General features: G+C 45.3%; 1 protein-coding gene across 1 annotated transcript; it reads left to right on the top strand.

Annotated features, from left to right (window-relative positions):
• The first annotated feature begins 2,389 nt into the window (after positions 1-2,389).
• Positions 2,390-16,311, top strand: ACTG2 (actin gamma 2, smooth muscle). The gene is made up of 9 exons (XM_081921797.1): positions 2,390-2,524; positions 6,231-6,392; positions 8,389-8,517; positions 9,728-9,838; positions 10,110-10,194; positions 11,133-11,294; positions 13,555-13,746; positions 15,457-15,638; positions 16,063-16,311. The coding sequence occupies exons 2-9, from the start codon at positions 6,267-6,269 to the stop codon at positions 16,204-16,206; spliced, it is 1,131 nt and encodes a 376-aa protein (XP_081777923.1). The 5' UTR covers positions 2,390-2,524; positions 6,231-6,266; the 3' UTR covers positions 16,207-16,311.
• The last annotated feature ends 2,898 nt before the right edge of the window (positions 16,312-19,209 follow it).

Raw genomic sequence — 19,209 nt, 5'->3', positions numbered from 1 at the left:
TTGATGGCAGTACTTCCCATTGGTGGTCAGCGGACACCAGGAGGACTGCATAACCCACCCAGGAGGTCCGTGGCATCACTCACATAACAAAAACAACCATTGTTGTTGTTGTTGTTGTTGTTTAGTCGTTTAGTCGTGTCCGACTCTTCGTGACCCCATGGACCAGAGCATGCCAGGCACTCCTGTCTTCCACTGCCTCCTGCAGTTTGGTCAAACTCATGCTGGTAGCTTTGAGAACACTGTCCAACCATCTCGTCCTTCTCCTTGTGCCCTCTATCATTCCCAACATCAGGGTCTTTCCCAGGGAGTCTTCTCTTCTTATGAGGTGGCCAATGTCTTGGAGCCTCAGCTTCACGACCTGTCCTTCCAATGAGCACTCAGGGCTGATTTCCCTAAGAATGGATAGGTTTGATCTTCTTGCAGTCCATGGGCCTCTCAAGAGTCTCCTCCAAAACAACCATAGAGATATCAAAATGTTCAAAAGAACATTCAAAAGTCTGTGCCTTGGCTTTTGAAAAACAGGCGTCTGCAGTACTAAGCTATTTGGGAGCCACTGCTCAAGACCTTTTACCCTCCGTGGTTTCTGTCTACAGTTCTGGTTGCCTCACCTCAGAAAGGGTATTTTGAAGGGCAACCAAGATGATCAAGGGGAGGGAGCGACTCACAAATGATGAAAGGTGCAGCATTTAGGACTTTTCAGTTTAGAAAAATGGTGAGTAAGAGGCGACATGAAATAAGTTTATAAAATCATGCATGGCATGGAGAAAGTGGATAAAGAAATTAAGGGTAGATAAAAGAAAGTCCTTCTTCACACAGTACATGGTTAAACTATGGGACTCACTGCTACAGGAATCTGTAATGGCCACCAACTTGGATGGCTTTTAGAAAACGATTAGATAATTCCATAGAGCAGCGGGTTATCCTAGTTACAGTGGCTCTGTTGTGCCTCCACGGCTGGAGGCAACAAGGCTTCTGAATACCAGCTACTAGAAGTTACAGGAAAGGACAGGGCTCTCATGCTCAAATCCTGCTTGCAGGTTTCCCACAGGTGTTATGTACTGAAGTTCTCACCCTGGGCCAGCAGGGGGATACTGTAGATAGTTATGCAAATAAGGGATCGAAAGCGACGTTCAGTGATTGGATAGTTTTAGAAAATTGTTAGTTACGTTGTACTGGAGCTCTATATAAGCAGGCTGACGGAGCCCTTCAATTCAGTTCAGTTCTGTTCTGGCCTGTGAATAAACAAGAGCTGTTTGAAGAATTGCTGTGTCATCTGATATGTTCACCCACAATCTAACAACAGGCATCAGTTTGGCCACTGTGAGAGCAGGATGAAGGATTAGATGGGCCATGGGCCTGATCCAGTGGTCAACCAGATGCCTGTGGGAGCCCCACAAGTGGAACCTAAGCGGAAGAGAACTCTCCTCTCTTGCAGTTTCCAGCAACTAGTATTCAGAAACATAACTGCCTCAGATCATGGAGGCAGAGCAGAGCAATCACAGCCAATCGCCATCAAAAGCCCTCTGCTCTATGAATCTGTCTAATCCAGGGGTAGGCAAACTAAGGCCCGGGGGCCAGATCCAGCCCAATCGTCTTCTCAATCTGGCCCGCGGACGGTCTGGGAATCAGCGTGTTTTTACATGAGTAGAATGTGTCCTTTTATTTAAAATGCATCCCTGGGTTATATGTGGGGCATAGGAATTTGTTTATTCCCCCCCCCCAAAATATAGTCTGGCCCCCCACATGGTCTGAGGGACAGTGGACTGGCCCACGGCTGAAAAAGGTTGCTGCCCCCTGGTCTAATCCTCTTTTAAAGCCATCTAGGCTAGTGGCTTGTGGGAGTGAGTTCCATAGTGAAGAGTCAAACCTTCCAGCACTGGATTTAGGGCAGTGTGGACACACACACACCCCGGCTCAACAACGACTTACATTTACATGGGTACCTATTGAGAAGATCCATAAAAAGCAACTGTGAAAATAAGAAATATTTAGGAGCGTGCCAAATTTTGTCTTTGATCAGGGCGCCATATTATGACCCTGTCCACTCCTGTCTCAGTGGATTGGGCCCTTGATAATGAAGAGGAAGGGTGTGCATTTGGGTTTCCTGCTTGTGGAACCAGAATGTCTTGGTCTGACTCTGGCCATTCTTGGTAACTTTCTCACCTCTGTCCCGGGACCGGCTGCCACTTCCTCTCCCAGTGCAGCTTATAAGGACTTGCCCCTCACTTGTTTACTAAAGTGTAGCATAAAAGGAGTCAGTTCACAAATGAGGCGTTGCTTCCCAACTTTTCCCCTGCATACATTTTTCTGAAGATAATAATTCACCGGGCTCTGTTCTACCATCAGCCCAAGGTCAATATAATGAAATAAAACACCTTATATGGCTAACATACTATCCATTGGCCTTTTTAGGGTCTTGGCTTGGAGAAGATCCGCCTCTGAGGTTTTATAGTCTCGCTGGTATTTATACCAAAGGCATCGTCAGAACAGAGTCCCCGAGGAAAGGAGTTTTCCTGTACACTTGGTGAGTAGCTGCAGAAAGATTCTGCCTGCATGAACCCTCTTTTTGGAAAATGCCTCCTTCAGGGGCAAGGCAGGAGTTGTGCATGGCAAGGGAGACTTGGGAACCACGTTGCTGGCTGGCCAGGTTTGGAATGCACCTGAACATTGCTCCCTGTGTGTACCTGTGGGAGAAGTGAGTGGCCTAAGCTCTGCCGCTTCACTGAAGGTTTCTGCCGGTTTTTGTGGCTGTCTTTGTGCAAGTGTTGTGCAAGGCTGTCTTTGTGCAAGTGTTAGGGGCTGTGGTTTGCCTCTCTCCCCGGCACACTTTGGAGGCAGAGGGAAAAACCCTCTATTGGGTTTATGGTCCAATCAGGGTGTCAAGTCGTTGCTGTTTTTTAAAAGCGCAACCTGGTGTTTTGGATACCACTTTTGGAGAAAGCCAGAAGTCTTTGACTACTATTCCTGTGGATGCTAAGTAATTTGAGATTATCTGTCACATGTTATTGATTGCCTAGGGCTAAGCCCTCCCCCCACCCAGTTATTGATTCCATACAGCTGCTTTATTTTCAATACTTGCTGAAATTAGTATTAGCTGCGACTGTTTCATCTTTCTTTACATGATAAAAGCAGCCTGGTGTGCCTGAATCTGAAGGAAATATGTGGGGAGGGGCCTTTTCCCCCTTTGGAAGCCAGAGGTTGGAGAGATTATTTCCATTTTTGGGAAAAGCTTGTGAGAAACCTCGTGTTTCTGTTTACTCTCGCCCAGAGTCCTGGCGTGGGATGCCAGGCTTGCTCTCTGATTCATGCCTGCAGCTTGCGGAAAATTTAGAAAAATTCCAGAGGACACAGAACAAGGCTTGCGTGTTAGAAAAGGAAAATATAAGTATGTGATACAATTGCATCCTCCAGGGAAGGAAATCTGAAGTAAAGTGATCCAAAATCTCTGGTGTGTGAAGAAACCCAGCAGGAAAGTAACTGCACTCTGCACCTGCTCTGTGACACCTCCCTCTGGTAAAATCTTGGAATTCGGAAAAGAATCAGAGTCTGAGGGTTGGTGAGCGCAGGTCCAGTTAAGTCATGTTCCTTGGGGGCCCACTTTTATTTAGTATTTATTTTATTTAGTATTTATTATTTTATTTATATACTGTCCTTCATCAAAAGATCCCAGGGTGTGTACAACATTAAGAACACACTTTAAGACAGCCCCTGTGGTGGAGTAGCTGGAGTGGCCTGACTTGGACCTGGGAGACCTTGGGTCAGTCTCTTACTCTTAGCCTGAACTACCTCACAAGGTCGTTGTGAGGATAAATGAGGGGTGTGGGAACACTTTGAGTTCCTTAGAGGAAAAGTGGGATATAAATGCAAGAAATACATTAATTAACCAAATAAGACGAGACTCTCACCACCTGCTCTGCAGATGCACTAAGATATATTGTCACTTCAATCTTTGATTCTTTGGAAATGGTATTATTTACATAAAAACCTCAAGCTTTAAACCTGAGTGGCATTTGAACCAGATGATGTGTGGAAGCTGAATCAGTGGAACAAGCCATGGCAACAGCAGGGAAGTCGAGGCAGCTGTCTTCTGGTCACGATGGCACCTTAGGCAAGGGATGAGATGTGAAGGGCGGGGTGTCAGATGTGGAGGAGCTGGCTGGACGAGGGGAATTTCTTGCTGGATCGGGCCAAGCGAGGCTCATCTAGTACAACAATCAGTTTGCAAGAGGGGCCACCCCACTGGGAAGCGGGGCAGGCAGGCATGCAATTGTTGGCCTGGCTTTCCCCTGTTGATTTCAACATCTGGCATTCAGTGGCTTTTTTCAGCCGGAGCTCATTGGAACTGGGTTCCGGCACCTCTCAGGTGTATGACATTGTCGTTATACGAGAACAAGGGAGGCGTTCATGGTGAGTTCTGGCAGCTTTTTTCTAGAAAAATAGTCTCCACATATGTATTGTGGGTAATGGCCAAGCCCGAGCCTCCATGAATTTATCCATTCCATTTTTATAAGCGAGAGTGGATGCTTCAATCATTTCAGCTGCTTCCTGCAGCTTGCAGTTGTTTTCCCGGCTTTTGTGAATGGAAACAATCAAAGGAGGGTCCTCTTTGTATCAGTCACCTGTCCAGAGACCAGCTAAATCATGAGCTCAGCTTCATGACACATGGGGCTTACTTGCCATGATTCTCCTGCTCACACTAGGATTGCTAAGGGGTTTTCTGCCTGGCCTTCTGTGTCTCTGCAGTTTGCTCCACTGGATGGGTTGCATCCCTTGATGTTTTCAGTTGGTGCCTTGAAACGGAATTGGAGGACAGCCCCAAAGTTGCTAAAGCAGACTTGCTCAGCCTTGGGCCCTCCAGATGTGCTGCACTACAACATCAGCCCTTGTATACTATGATGGGAATTGTAGTCCAAAGCATATGGCGGACGCCAGGTTGGGTCAAGGGGACAATTTTTTTCTGATCACAATAGGTCCATTAAAAACCTTTAGCTGTTTTATGCCAGCAAAACTATCATGCCCCCCCTCAAAGAATCCTGAGAATGGCATTTTGGTGAACATCCTGGTGATAGATTCAGGTAGGTAGCCATGTTGGTCTGATGCTGTGTGTGTGTGTGTGTGTGTGTGTGTGTTGTCTAGTAGCACCTTAGACCAGCTAAGTTTGTTCTTGGTATAACCTTTCGTGTGCATGCACACTTCTTCAGATACGAAGAAGTTCTTATCTGAAGACGTGTGCATGCACACAAAAGCTTATACAGTACCAAGAACAAACTTAGTTGGTCTCTAAGGTGCTACTGGACAATTTATTTTTTAATATATATATATATCTCGGTGATAATTCTGCTAGCCATCCAACCTCACAGAAGTAAAGGCCCCAGAGCAGGTTCCTTGCAGAAACGAAATGACTGTCAAACTAAATCTGCGCTGCCAACATGCTTTATGGGGTATCCTCTCACATTTGGATTCACTGGCTGCCTTCAAGTCAGTTCTTTGGTCAGTCTCTGTGTTTAATGCTTGCCTGTCCTTCATTCAGGGCTGCCTGAGCCAGAACACAAGATTCCAACTATAGCATTCTATGATTAGTGCAAATTTATCCTAATAAACATATTTTCATATGCAGTTTGACTTATATATGCAGCAACATCCCCCAATAGGATGCATTTTTGTATGTCATTTTCAATAATATATTAATTTTTATGTGGACTTTTCCTTAGTATATGCATTTTTGTAAGCACTGGTTGGCAAACTGCATCACAAAATTCAGATGAGCATGAATTCTGAAGGATGATTCTGTCTTTTGCTTCGCATATTGTTTTGAAAAGAGCAGATTTGATAGCTTCAGCTTTAATTTAAATACTTTATTGTCACTTGTGCAATTTGTATACAGTGAGATTACAAGTGAATCTTGGATTGAATTCCTCCTCCTCCTCTACCTCAGAAAGAAATGGGTTTTTTAACGAATGATCTACCCACTGTGTAAAAAGCATGTGTGTTCTCCCCAAATATGCATTGACTGCCCACTATAATAGCAACTCCCACTCCATGCTGGTGAGAGGAGATCAGGCCAGCTTGGAGGGCAAAGTGCCCACACATCTCCGTCCTCAAACCCCTCATTGCCACTCCCTGTAGCATCTTCTGTCTGATGCCTTTGCCTAATGATGCCTCTTGCTTTCACCAGCAAAGACCCCTCCTGCACAGTCCCTACATGTCCTTCCTGATCTTCCCTCTTCCAGGTCTCCTGTGTCCCAGCACCACCGTCAGTCGAAGCCATGTGTGAAGAGGAGACAACCGCCCTTGTTTGTGACAATGGCTCTGGGCTGTGCAAGGCTGGGTTCGCCGGTGACGATGCCCCCCGTGCCGTTTTCCCATCCATTGTGGGTCGCCCACGTCACCAGGTTTGTGCACAGAGTTCCCTTTGGGTGCTTCTAATCAGGGATTTTTTTTCAGCTGGAACTCACAGCACATCTCAGATGGATGCAAGAGAATAAGGGAGGCATTCATGGTGAGTTCCGGCACCTCTTTTTCTGGAAAAATAGCACTGCTCAGAGCTGGGACTCAGTTAGACTGGTAAAGAAAAAGCAATTTATATGCGTTGTGTGTGCGATATAACTTTGTGCCACCAAATGGCAATGTGGAACCCCGTTTTTCTCTACCTGTTTAAATTTTCAGCGCTTTAAACTGAAACACTTCTTTGATGTGTCTAGATCCAGTCTTGGACTATGGACTCAGCTATACAGCTGCAAACAAAACATTTTAAGTGTGTTTTAAATGTAATATACAAAGTGGCATTAGATGGCAATAGTGAGCCTTATGGAAAATTCAATGTATTTTTAAAAAGGCATTTTCAGAACAGTTTTTATATGTGTGTAGATTCCCCTTATAACTCCCATCAGCCTCAGCCAGCATGTACAAAACATCTGGAGGGCACCAGCTTGGCAAAGTCTGATGCATGGCATATACATGGGATAAAATTTATTATTACCCAAAGTATAAGTATACAAATGAATTATCCAAAGAAACACAAGATGAAGAACTATAAATCTTAAATCAAAAAGGAAAGGAACACTACAGTTTACTAGGAACCATCAATAGAATACATATTCAAAGGTCATAGTAGGAAATAATTGTACAACTAAATGTGTTTGGATGTAAGAAATTGGTAGTTTCATAGACCAGTAATTCTCATGTAAGATACTGTAGGACCCCATATTTCATCAGCTAAATGCACCTTGAGATTTGCTGAAAGTGTGGCAGCTTTTTCACTTTTAGAGTATCCCAGAGCTTTGCAAAGTCTTTCTCCTGCCCCACTTTAAAGAACTGGTAGAGCAAATTTACCAATATTTGGAAAATACCAGGGTAGTAGAATCATGGGAGTTCAGAGCCAGCCACATCAGAAATTCAGCAGGGAAAAGATTCCAGCAAATTATTTGATAGAATAAGATAGAAGAGCATCTGTTTTGAATGTTTTGGTCCCAAGCAACTCTTTGTGGGCAAAGGACTCTGACAGGTTAAGGTTTCCCCTGTGCAGTGCTTTCTTTTTGGGGGTGCTCAAGGCTATGCAGTACTGACACCTTTCCCCCTGTTAAAAGAGTAGCACTTACTGGAACAACAACAGGGTGAGTACCAGCACTTATAAATAAATAAAAAAGCACTCCCCATGTGAGAATCCTTGGAAATGGCTCAGTCTGTGGCTGAACTGGCCATGGCAAGTTCCTTTGAGTCTTAGTTTTCACAGCTATTCATGCGACTGCATTAATGCCATGTAGGAAGTGACCAGGTGCTTTCCAAATGAGAAAAAACAAAAAATATTCCTTCCAGTAGCACCTTAAAGACCAACTAAGTTAGTTCTTGGTATGAGCTTTCGTGTGCATGCACACTTCTTCAGATACACTGCCAAATGAGAACATTCGCATGTCTGTAGGGAGGAAGAGTAATTGATGTTCAAGATCTGGTCCTTGTCATTCTATCAGTGAGGCTGAAATAGTCCATATTCTGGGAAATGAGACTTGTGAAGGCCAACATAATGGTTTCCAATTTAGCAGGGTGAGGCAGAATGCCAAAACTTACCATGAGCGTGTGATCAAGCTGAGATTTGAACTGAGGATTCCCTGGTGCATCACACTCCTACCCAATATAAAATTTCACCTTCTTATTATTTATTTGCTTATTCATCGGAAAATGTATTTTCCAGTCTGTCCTCATATAGTTCTAAGTGGGTTGGAGAAGGGCGAATTCTAAATGGTCTTCAGAAGGGAGAAGTTATGTTGGTGGCAGATGAGGAATGGGTGTTGGATTATGCAGAGTTTGTTTCCCTTTCTTTGAATACCGGTACCTCATGCCTGGGGAAGGATGAAGAGTGGAGTTTATGACGTTCCTCTTCTTGGTTCCTAGGGTGTGATGGTGGGGATGGGCCAGAAAGACAGCTACGTCGGGGACGAAGCCCAGAGCAAGAGGGGGATCCTGACCCTCAAGTACCCCATTGAGCACGGCATTATCACCAACTGGGACGATATGGAAAAGGTGACAAGCTCTCCTCTTTGTTAACTTTTTAATTCAGATTTTGAATGGGAGGTGTGTGTTTTTTATTAAAACAGAAAAACACGGACAATAGCCAGGAAATAAAATAACTTCTCAGAGTCTTGTATAATGTGTAAATCAGCAGAGCACCTACTAAACCTTCCTTCTCCAGCCTTGATGTTTCTGAGAGTTTGTAATAATATTGTATCATTTGATATGATCAAACAAATAATTGGATAACATATGAATGGCAATTGATCAATTTCTTGCTAGATTCCGTGGCTTTCCAATTGCATTTTCAACCAATTCCAGAAGTATGGTAGGAATTAGAGGAATTTAATACATAACAGTGGCTTAGAGAATAATCAGTCATATAGCTGAGCCAATGTGATGGTCTGAAGACACGACACACCAAACTTAATGACATGATGATGGCCTGAGTCTCCTAAGTACCTACTTCCATTTTATAAATAAAGCATTTTGCTGCTCTTCCCCACCAAAAAAGCTTTTCCTCTGTACTTCTTTGGACCCTAGTGTATCTGATCTTAGCAGCTGAGGTGACCAGACTTTATGGCTTGGATCAGGCACAGGCAAACTCTGCCCTCCGGATGTTTTTCGGACTACAGTTCCCATCATCCCTGACCACCGGTCCTGTTAGCTAGGGATGATGGGAGTTGTAGTCCCAAAACATCTGGAGGACCGAGTTTGCCTATGCCTGGCTTGGATCCTAAGATCCCATGAGGTCCATGTAAGGAAAGCAATTCTCCAGGCCCTTGCCCCAGGTCCATGTGATACTACACAATCTGATCTGTATTCAGGTTGCTAGGCTTTATGATAGAATTAGTGCCATTCAGTCATGAAAGATTCACAGTTATGGAACATACGTTTTTGGGCATTATGGAGGAATGACAGTGGCACTGGTCTGAGGAATGACTGCATTTCCTGAGCAACCCCCCATAGAGGCAAATTGACCAGGTTATTTTGCTTTAAGGGGAAGCATGCCTGATAGCAGTAGCATACAAATAAAAAATGGCTTATTTGAGTCAGCAGCACCAGCTGGGCATGATAGGCAAGACCCAAAGATGGATGTAACATTATGGAGTCGTTTCAGAATCACTGGCCAACCTGAACGCTTGTGACGTGTTGAGAATGAAGTCAGGCGAGACAAAGCCCAGCACGTTGTAGGCAACTCTTGTTTGTCCACTTTGCCCAGATTTGGCACCATTCTTTCTACAATGAACTGCGAGTGGCTCCTGAAGAACACCCCACACTTCTGACAGAGGCACCCCTGAACCCTAAGGCAAACCGAGAAAAGATGACCCAGGTAAAACCTGCTCAGCTGGACAATGTACAATGAACATGTACCGCCCTGATGTATCTGCTTCAAGTGGTGGATTTGGGAAGCCATTAAGGGAGGTGAGGCAGAGCTGGGGGGGGGGGTTCCCCACACAAGCCTCATTGAGATGCCTTCTGCAGCTCCTTTCCATTTCAATAAGATCTGTGCAGGAGAGCAGAATGTGCTCTCGAGACCGAAGCGTCCTCTATCCAGCCTTGGAAGAGTGGCGTGCCATTCATTCTCTCTTTTCCCTTCCTAGATTATGTTTGAAACCTTTAACGTCCCTGCCATGTATGTCGCAATCCAAGCTGTGCTGTCCCTCTATGCATCTGGCCGCACCACCGGTGAGTGCTTAGCTTCAATTGCCGAGTCTTCAGAAGTCTGAATTCCATGCAAGGCCACACAAATCTGAGATGAAAGAGAACCAGTGTGGTGCAGTGGTTAGAGTGTCGTCCTAGGACCTGCGAGACCAGGGTTTGATTCCTCAGTCATTCAGGAAGCCCACTGGCACAATAACAGAGGCAGCCTGGAGTTTGTCCTACTCCTGAAGGTGTGCTGATGACCAAGCACTTTACAATACAGTGATATGGATGGTTGACAGCTCATTGGATTCCCAGAGACAATGAAGTGGGCCTCCAGGGTTGAACTCAAACTGCGGGAGAATCACAGCACCTGCTGATAACTTGTAACTGCTGCCTCCCATGTTTTTTGCTGTGTTAGCAATACCAAAGTGCCCTCCCATGGGGCGCAGGGCTGAACAGTGTGTGTGTGGAGGTCCTGGGCTGCCCAGGCAAAGGGCAAAGGAAAGCAGCATAATACATTCGGCACCAGCTTGGCTGCTGGAGTTGCCAGAAGAAGGCGTACAAGGTGCCATCCAGTTGTCTTAGAGACCCAACTCCAGATTTGTGTAGGGTTTAATCCATGGGTAGGCAAACTAAGGCCCAGGGACTGGATCTGGTCCAATCACCTTCTCAATCCGGCCCATGGACAGTCTGGGAATCAGTGTGTTTTTACATGAGTAGAATGTGTCCTTTTATTTAAAATGTATCTCTGGGTTATTTGTGGGGCATAGGAATTCGTTCATTTTTCTCTCCAAAATATAGTCTGGCCCCCCACAAGGTCTGAGGGACAGTGGAAAAAGTTTGCTGACCCCTGGTTTAATCCTTAGGCTTTTCTTCTCCCTAAGATGTCCCGCAAGACAGCGGGTAATATTTCGACGTAAGAAGAGTGAAATGCGGCTTGGGGACCCACGGCATTTGTGTTCCTTCCTCTTCCTCCTTAGGTATTGTTCTGGACTCCGGTGATGGCGTCACTCACAACGTGCCCATTTACGAAGGTTACGCCCTGCCTCACGCAATCATGCGTCTTGACCTGGCTGGCCGCGACCTTACAGACTACCTCATGAAGATCCTGACAGAACGGGGCTACTCTTTTGTCACCACTGGTAAGGAGGGGCTGGATCCTTGGAGCTGACGGCAGGCACCTAGGTGGGGCTGCTTCAGCATTGCTTTTCTTCATTATTTTACTTTTTTTCTTTTTTAGAAAAGCTCAGATAAGCACTTTTTGTCATGTGGTTCTACTACCCTGGTATTTTCCAAATATTGTCATGTGGTTCAGACACCTTAGCGCTGTCTCCTCGTTGCATTTTTTGGAGGGGGGAAATTGAAAGTCAATGGGGAGGAAAAGAACACATTTTGTTAGATGGGATTGCCTTACCCCATCCATTAGAATCATAGAATTGTAGAGTAGGAAGGAACACAAGGTTCATCTAGTCCTAGAAATTATAATAGTACAATAAAATATAAAAGACACACGGACATACACTGAGAGGAAATGGGTAGAGAGAGGTGTATTGAAAGAAAACTAACAATAGCAATAACTAAGGTAGGGTATATAAGACAGAGGACACCAAAGAAGGAACAAAGGGGGAGGAGCAAAGAAAGGATGAAAGAAGAGAAAAGGGGAAAAGGGAAGGAAAGAAGAAGAAAAAGAGGGAAAGGAAATATGTGTGTGTGTATGTGTGTGTGTGTAATGCAGAGGAGAGGTATTCAGAAGTCAGATAGTTGAATATAGGTAACAAGGGGAGATAATAATAATAATAATAATAATAATAATAATAATAATAATAATAATAATAATTTTTATTTATACCCCGCCCATCTGGCTGGGTTTCCCTGCCACTCTGGATGGCTTCCAACTGAATATTAAAAACAATACAGCATCAGACATTAAAAACTTCCCTAAACAGGGCCGCCTTCAGTTGTCTTTTAAAAGTAAAATAGTTGTTTATTGCCTTGACATCTGGTGGGAGGGCGTTCCCACAGGGCGGGTGCCACTACCGAGAAGGCCCTCTGCCTGGTTCCCTGTAACCTCACTTCTCACAGCGAGAAGGCCCTCAGCCCTGGACCTCAGTGTCTGGGCTGGATGATGGGGGTGGAGATGCTCCTTCAGGTATACTGGGCCAAGGCCGTTTAAGGCTTTAAAGGTCAGCACCAACACTTTGAATTGTGCTCGGAAATGTACTGGGAGCCAATGAAGATCTTTCAGGACTGGTGTTATATGGTCTCGGCGGCCGCCCCCAGTCACCAGTCTAGCTGCCGCATACTGGATTATTTGCAGTTTCTGAGTCACCTTCAAAGGTAGCACCACATAGAGCACATTGCAGTAGTCCAAGCAGGAGATAACCAGAGCATGCACCACTCTGGAGAGGCACTCTACGGGCAGGTAGGGTCTCAGTCTGCGTACCAGATGGAGCTGGTAGACAGCTGCCCTGGACACAGAATTGACATGCGCCTCCATGGACAGCTGTGAGTCCAAAATTACTCCCAGGCTGCACAACTGGTCCTTCAGGGGCAGTTACCCCATTCAGGATCAGGAAGTCCTCCACATCAGGCCGCCCCCTGTCCCCCAAGAATAGTACTTCTGTCTTGTCAGGATTCAACCTCAATCCATTGTTATCTTCAACCCTTTCATTCCAGTAGCTTATGAAAAGGACCCATCATTCTAGGAACTTATTCTCTCTTGTTGGCTTCTGACTTCTCTTCCTGAGTAGGAAGAGAAGTTAACGTTTGCCATATATTCTTTAGCCATTCTTTCACTTGGTGGGGTGCGGCAGTCACTTCAGTCTTCCAATATTTAGAGATGCAAATTCTGTCTGCATTCTCATTTCTGTTATGAAGATCAGCTTACATATTGCATGGTGCTTGTGGGTGTGTGGGGAAAAATATGATATACTCCCCCCCACATATGAGACGACTGTACAAATGGGTGTGTTTTCTTTTGGGTACGTGCATTGTGTGACTTGCTGTTCAACATCATGCCTAGCTTTGTTAACCTAGGGCAGCCTTCCCCAACCTGGTGCCCTCCAAACGTTTTGGACTACATAGCCCATCAGCCCGCGTCAGCACGGCCACCTCTGGAGAGAACCTGGTTGGGGAAGGCTGACTTAGGGCATACCTTCACTGCAAATAGAAGGGAGTGCTAAGTCGCTTTGAACTATTGTGGCCTTTTTCACTGTGCGTAGAGTTTGCTAGGAGTTGCCCTTGTGGGATTGTGCTGAGAATCTTGACAGAGGGCATTTCCCAAGGTTGGGTCTACTGGGAAAAGTAAATTAAAACAATTCAATTTGGTAGGCCTTAGTTCATCTACCATCATACCATCATCTTCATTTATTAATTTGTATACCATGCCTCTGTCTTTCACAGCTGAACGAGAAATTGTGCGTGACATCAAGGAGAAGCTGTGCTACGTCGCTCTGGATTTTGAGAATGAGATGGCAACAGCTGCTTCCTCCTCATCCCTGGAAAAAAGCTATGAGCTCCCTGATGGGCAAGTCATCACCATTGGCAATGAGCGATTCCGTTGCCCAGAAACTCTTTTCCAGCCTTCCTTTATAGGTGAGTCTGCATCTCTGGAGTCTGGGGTCAGAGAATCTGAAGTAATGCATGGGAAACAATATTTCCTTCTCTCTTGGGGCTCTTTTCTTTGATTGTGATATTTCAACCTGAAAAATCATTTTTTGGTATTAATATTTTATTGAAAAGGTTTCAATTATAAAGGAATAAAGTGATGCAAATAAAAATAAAATAAAAAGGCACAAAAATGTGTAGAAACAATATACGAATATATACAATATACGAAAAATCCCTTAACCCATACATTCTTGTATATATTTGGTATTATTATGCTAATATGTATGTAAATATTAATAGTCTACTACATTTTGTATAAATTCATTCCAATTTTGTTGTATTTATCCAAGCAGCCTACGTCTGTAAGCAGTCTGTTCATAAGTTGCAAGTGTTATCATATTGTCAATCCATTTATTAAAGGGGATTATATCTTTATTCCAGTTGATCAATATCAGTCTCTTGGCCATCATTAGGGCACATAGAATCTATTTTCAACATCCTGTTGTTAACTTCTATACCAGGCATAGACAAACTCAGCCTTCCAGATGTTTTGGGACTACAACTCCCATCATCCCTAGCTAACAGAACCAGTGGTCAGGGATGATGAGAATTGTAGTCTCAAAACATCTGGAGGGCCGAGTTTGCCTATGCCTGTTCTATACAATAGGTATATAGTTCAGAAGAATATAGTTCAGTCAGTCATGAAAAGAAAATGGAGCCTTACTTCTTGCATTCAATTTATTCATCCCTTGCTTCTCCCTCCGAAGGGAATCCCAAAGCAACTAACAACACCATACAAAAAAGTACAATCATCTCAAAAGACAAAGCAATGTTTTATTTGACAAAAATGCTAGAATAAACCTATAGATACATTTTGAATTCAGTACTTAAGAAAACAACAATTCAGTCAACAATGCAAAATCCATAAACAATGGAAGAAAACTGTATATGAGAATGAATTCTTCCCATTCCTATTATATAATTTTACACTATAATAAAATAAAAAACCATGGCAATTTTTAAAATAAGGTACTGTAGTATTTAAAGCCCAGTGAAACAGCAATAGCTCTTAAAGGCAAACCAATAGCAGTGGCTTTTGCCAGTTGACTACAAAGGCTCTGATGGGAGAGGATGCAACGATGTTTGAAATATGCTCCCCAGAAAGGAACTTAATTCCAAAGTTTCATCATAGTTCAGTGGTCAAGGCACTTGCTTTGCATGCAGAAAAGAGAGCCAGCGTGGTGTTGTGGTTAGAGTGTGAGACTAGGACCTGGGAGAGACCAGGGTTGGAATCCCCTCTAGGCCATGAAGCTCACCTTGGGCCAAGCACGGCCTCTCAGACTAACCTACCTCACAGGGTTTGGTGGGGATAAAATGAAAAGGGAGAGAACCATGAACACCACTTTGAACTCCTTAGGAAAAAAATGGTGGGTTATAAATGCAATAAAACAAATGAATAGCTCAGGTTCAGTCTTTGGTTTCTCCAGGTAGGGCTGGAAGTCTCCTCTGTCTGAAATCTTGGAGAGCTGCTGCAATACAGCTAGATGGAGCAATAGTCTGACTCAGTGTGAAGGTTTCTTCCTATGTAGCTATCAGTTGGGTGGTGATCAGTGCTGAACTGCCAGAGGAAGTTCGTCTTTCTGAGTTCCCATCTGAACTGGGGACAAGCTACTTATTTTGGACCATTCCTCCTAGGCATGGAATCTGCTGGCATTCATGAGACCACCTACAATTCCATCATGAAGTGCGACATTGACATCCGCAAAGACCTCTATGCCAACAACGTCCTTTCTGGAGGCACCACCATGTACCCTGGAATCGCAGACAGAATGCAAAAGGAGATTACAGCCTTGGCTCCCAGCACAATGAAGATAAAGGCATGTCTGCCCTATTTTCTTCCAGGGTTTGAAATACTGTCCCTTAGCAGCCGCCCGGCCCCATCCCACCTGCAACCTGGCAGGACAGCACATACTGATGGGAACAAAGATCCATGAGTGTGCTATGGGAGGGGATTACCCATGAGTTTTTGGGACTGCGCCCTTTCCAATTGTCAACCACAGGGAACTCTTTGCTGTTATGCTCTGATGGGTATTGGCCCACTGACATGCCTATGGAAATAACCCAAAATTTAATACTATCTGTAGTAGTTGGCATATATCTGATGATAGCTCTGGGTCTTGACATTTCCTCAGGTCAGAACTGACTTCTTGATTGTGCTCAGTCTCACACCTTACTTACTTGGTAGCCAAATGACCATCAAAAATGTCACTCATTAACCCTCTTCTACAAATGTTTTCACAGATCATTGCTCCTCCTGAGCGTAAATACTCTGTATGGATTGGTGGTTCCATCCTGGCCTCTCTCTCCACCTTCCAGCAGATGTGGATCAGCAAACCAGAGTACGATGAGGCTGGTCCTTCAATTGTCCACCGGAAGTGCTTCTAGAGGCCAGAGCTAGATTCTTCTAGAGCATGGAGACTCCTTCCTCCTCCTCCTCCTTTTGCAATTCTTTCTAACTCTTCAATAAGCATTAAAACGTTTTTCAAACTCTGCCTGTGGCACTTTGTCCTCTGTTGTTGTTGTTGCTGTTACCTACCTTGCACCCTAAGGCTCAGGGCAGGTTACAACAATTTAAAATACCATTTTAAAACACACAACAGTTTTTAAAAATCACAAAAAGTGGGGGTCCTGAAAATATACATTTTAGGTGTCAAAGGTGCTAGGATAAAAAGATGTGTCTTCAGCATACAATGGAAACTATATAGTGAAGGGCCAGGTGTACCTCTGTGGGGAAGGAATGCCACAACTTAGGGGCTGTCACAGTGAATGCCCTCTCCTGGCCTACCACCACTCCAAACTTCTGTGGGTTGTGGAACTACCAAGAGGGCCTGCTCTGTTGACGTTAACACTAGAAAACTGTTTGCAGCAATGAGGTGGTCTCTTTCAGATATTTGGGGCCTGAGTTCTTTTGGGCTTAAAATGTTGATGTGATGACCCTGAATTGGGGCCAGAAATGAACTGGCAACCAGTTCAGTTGTTTCAAAACAGCAGCTACATGAGATCTAAACAGAACCCCAGCCAATAATCTGGATGCTGCATTTTGGACCAATTGAAGTTGCTGAGTCGTTCAAGGTCAAGCTCACGTACAGCACATTGTAATAATCCAGCCTGGGAGTTACCAGAGCATGGAATACAGTGGTTAGGTCTTCTGTATGCCATTGATCTTCACATCTTGCTCTTGAGTAAACTTATTTATGTTTTATAAAGGGAAGGTATGCAGTTCAGAGGAGTGGGGGTTGCTCAAATGAAATATACCTTTACCTGAAAATTCAGTACTTCAGATGCTAGTCTGTTGCATGAAAAACAACAAAGCCATGTGGCATCTTAAGAGGGCTGAATCAAGACCATGATGGTCCCCTACTCTACTCCCAACTCTAGAGTCGCATGTACCACGTCTTAGGCATGTGAACACACTCACACAAAGAAAAAGCATGTTATGTGCAACAATGGGGTGGTAAGCTCTGTTGTTGTTTGTTTAGTCATTTAGTCGTGTCCGACTCTTTGTGACCCCATGGACGAGAGCATGCTAGGCACTCCTGTCTTCCACTGCCTCCCGCAGTTTGGTCAGACTCCTGTTTGTGGCTTCGAGAACACCATCCAACCATCTCGTCCTCTGTCGTCCGCTTCTCCTTGTGCCCTCCAACTTTCCCAACATCAGGGTCTTTTCCAGGGAGTCTTCTCTTCTCATGAGGTGGCCAAAGTATTGGAGCCTTAGCTTCATGATCTGTCCTTCCAGTGACCACTCAGGGCTGATTTCCTTAAGAATGGATGTGTTTGATCTTCTTGCAGTCCATGGGACTCTCAAGAGTCTCCTCCAGCACCAGAATTCAAAAGCATCAATTCTTTGGCGATCAGCCTTCTTGATGGTCCAGCTCTCACTTCCATACATCACTACTGGGGAAACCAGAGCTTTTACTATACGGACCTTTGTTGGCAAGGTGATGTCTCTGCTTGCCAGAGCTCTACTCACACTCTACTCACACTCAAATTAATGGGCCTAAATTAGTTATGTCCATTGATTTCAGTAGCTTTACTATGAGCATTGCTTAGTTGGATACAAGCCATGTGGGAAACATTTCTACATATCTTAAAGCAGGGGTAGCCAATGTGGTGCCTCCCAGATGTTGTTGGACTGCAGCTGTTGCCATTTGCTGACCATTGGCCATGCTTGCTGGGACCAATGGCAACAGCAGCCCACAACATCTGAAGGGAACCGAGCTGGCTGCATCTTCTGCGTTTCACCGAAAGCAAGACTGGAAAGGCCCCTTCACACATTTGTTGTGCCAAGGGGTCTTCTTCAGTGTAAGCACTGGCCTCACCCCAGGTGCTGCGTGGCTTTCCTGGCCCTCTTCCAACCTGCACATGCTGGAAGTGGCCACCTGCCTCAGGGAAGCCTACCTGTTTCCCCTGCTTCCTATGTCCAGGGTGTGGCCATTAGGGCGAAGGGTGGAGAAAGGGCAGCATCTGGAGCATGGCCAGCAGCATGTTCCCCCGGCCCCTTGCTCTGGTGGAGACCCCTTTGCACAGTTGACACATCACCAAAGGGAGCAGGGCAATGTGCTGCCTCCTGCCTCCACTCGACCCCCTTCCACACGAGGGGCACAGCCTCTTGCTCTTCTGCTGCCTCAGGTGGCTGCTTCATTCCGCCTAACAGGAGGGCCGGCTCTGGTTCTTTGGCAACTTTTCTTCTCTAGAATCCGTTTTTACCTCTGTGGCACAGAGCTGTGAAATGCCACTCAAATGCGTACCAGGAAATGCTCCGAGCTGTTTTATACATTGATAGCTCGGGTTACATACGCTTCAGGTTACATACGCTTCAGGTTACAGACTCCGCTAACCCAGAAATAGTGCTTCAGGTTAAGAACTTTGCTTCAGGATGAGAACAGAAATCGTGCTCCAGCGGCAGCAGGAGGCCCCATTAGCTAAAGTGGTGTTTCAGGTTAAGAACAGTTTCAGGTTAAGAACGGACCTCCGGAACGAATTAAGTACTTAACCCGAGGTACCACTGTATCGCAGAAAGGCAGAGTTTGCCGAATGGCACCCTTTCTGCTCCTGAGCTGTGAGAGGAGAAGTGGACTCCCTCGAGCTTTTTTGTTACAGGCTGCAGGGAGGGGAGGTGGCTACGGTACCGAGCCCCACAGGGGGGTCTTACTCCCGAGGAGACATGCACGGGGTGGCGCTGCAGGCGCCTGATCCTCTCCAAACATGACTCCAGGGTGCCGCACTCCCTCCTGCCCCGCAAATGGCCGTCCGCGGGAGTACTGCTGCCCCGAGCTGGCGGAGCCCAGGGCCGGAACAAAGTGAACTGGGCCCCTTTGGGCTTGGCGGGCTCCGGAAAGACACGAGCGACTTCGGCAGGGCGGGGGCGCAGGCGCAGTAGCTGGACTT

Source organism: Podarcis melisellensis (assembly GCF_964234715.1).
Source record: "Podarcis melisellensis genome assembly, chromosome: 8".
Lineage (NCBI taxonomy): Eukaryota > Metazoa > Chordata > Lepidosauria > Squamata > Lacertidae > Podarcis > Podarcis melisellensis.
This window is presented reverse-complemented; position numbering and strand designations above follow the sequence as displayed.

Bases quoted from the DNA above. Each gene is read 5' to 3' on its own strand.
- ACTG2 (XM_081921797.1), top strand. From the start codon at position 6,267: ATGTGTGAAGAGGAGACAACCGCCCTTGTTTGTGACAATGGCTCTGGG. The intron at 11,295-13,554 runs GTAAGGAGGGGC...TGTCTTTCACAG, and splicing joins CTACTCTTTTGTCACCACTG to CTGAACGAGAAATTGTGCGT. The intron at 15,639-16,062 runs GCATGTCTGCCC...ATGTTTTCACAG, and splicing joins CCAGCACAATGAAGATAAAG to ATCATTGCTCCTCCTGAGCG.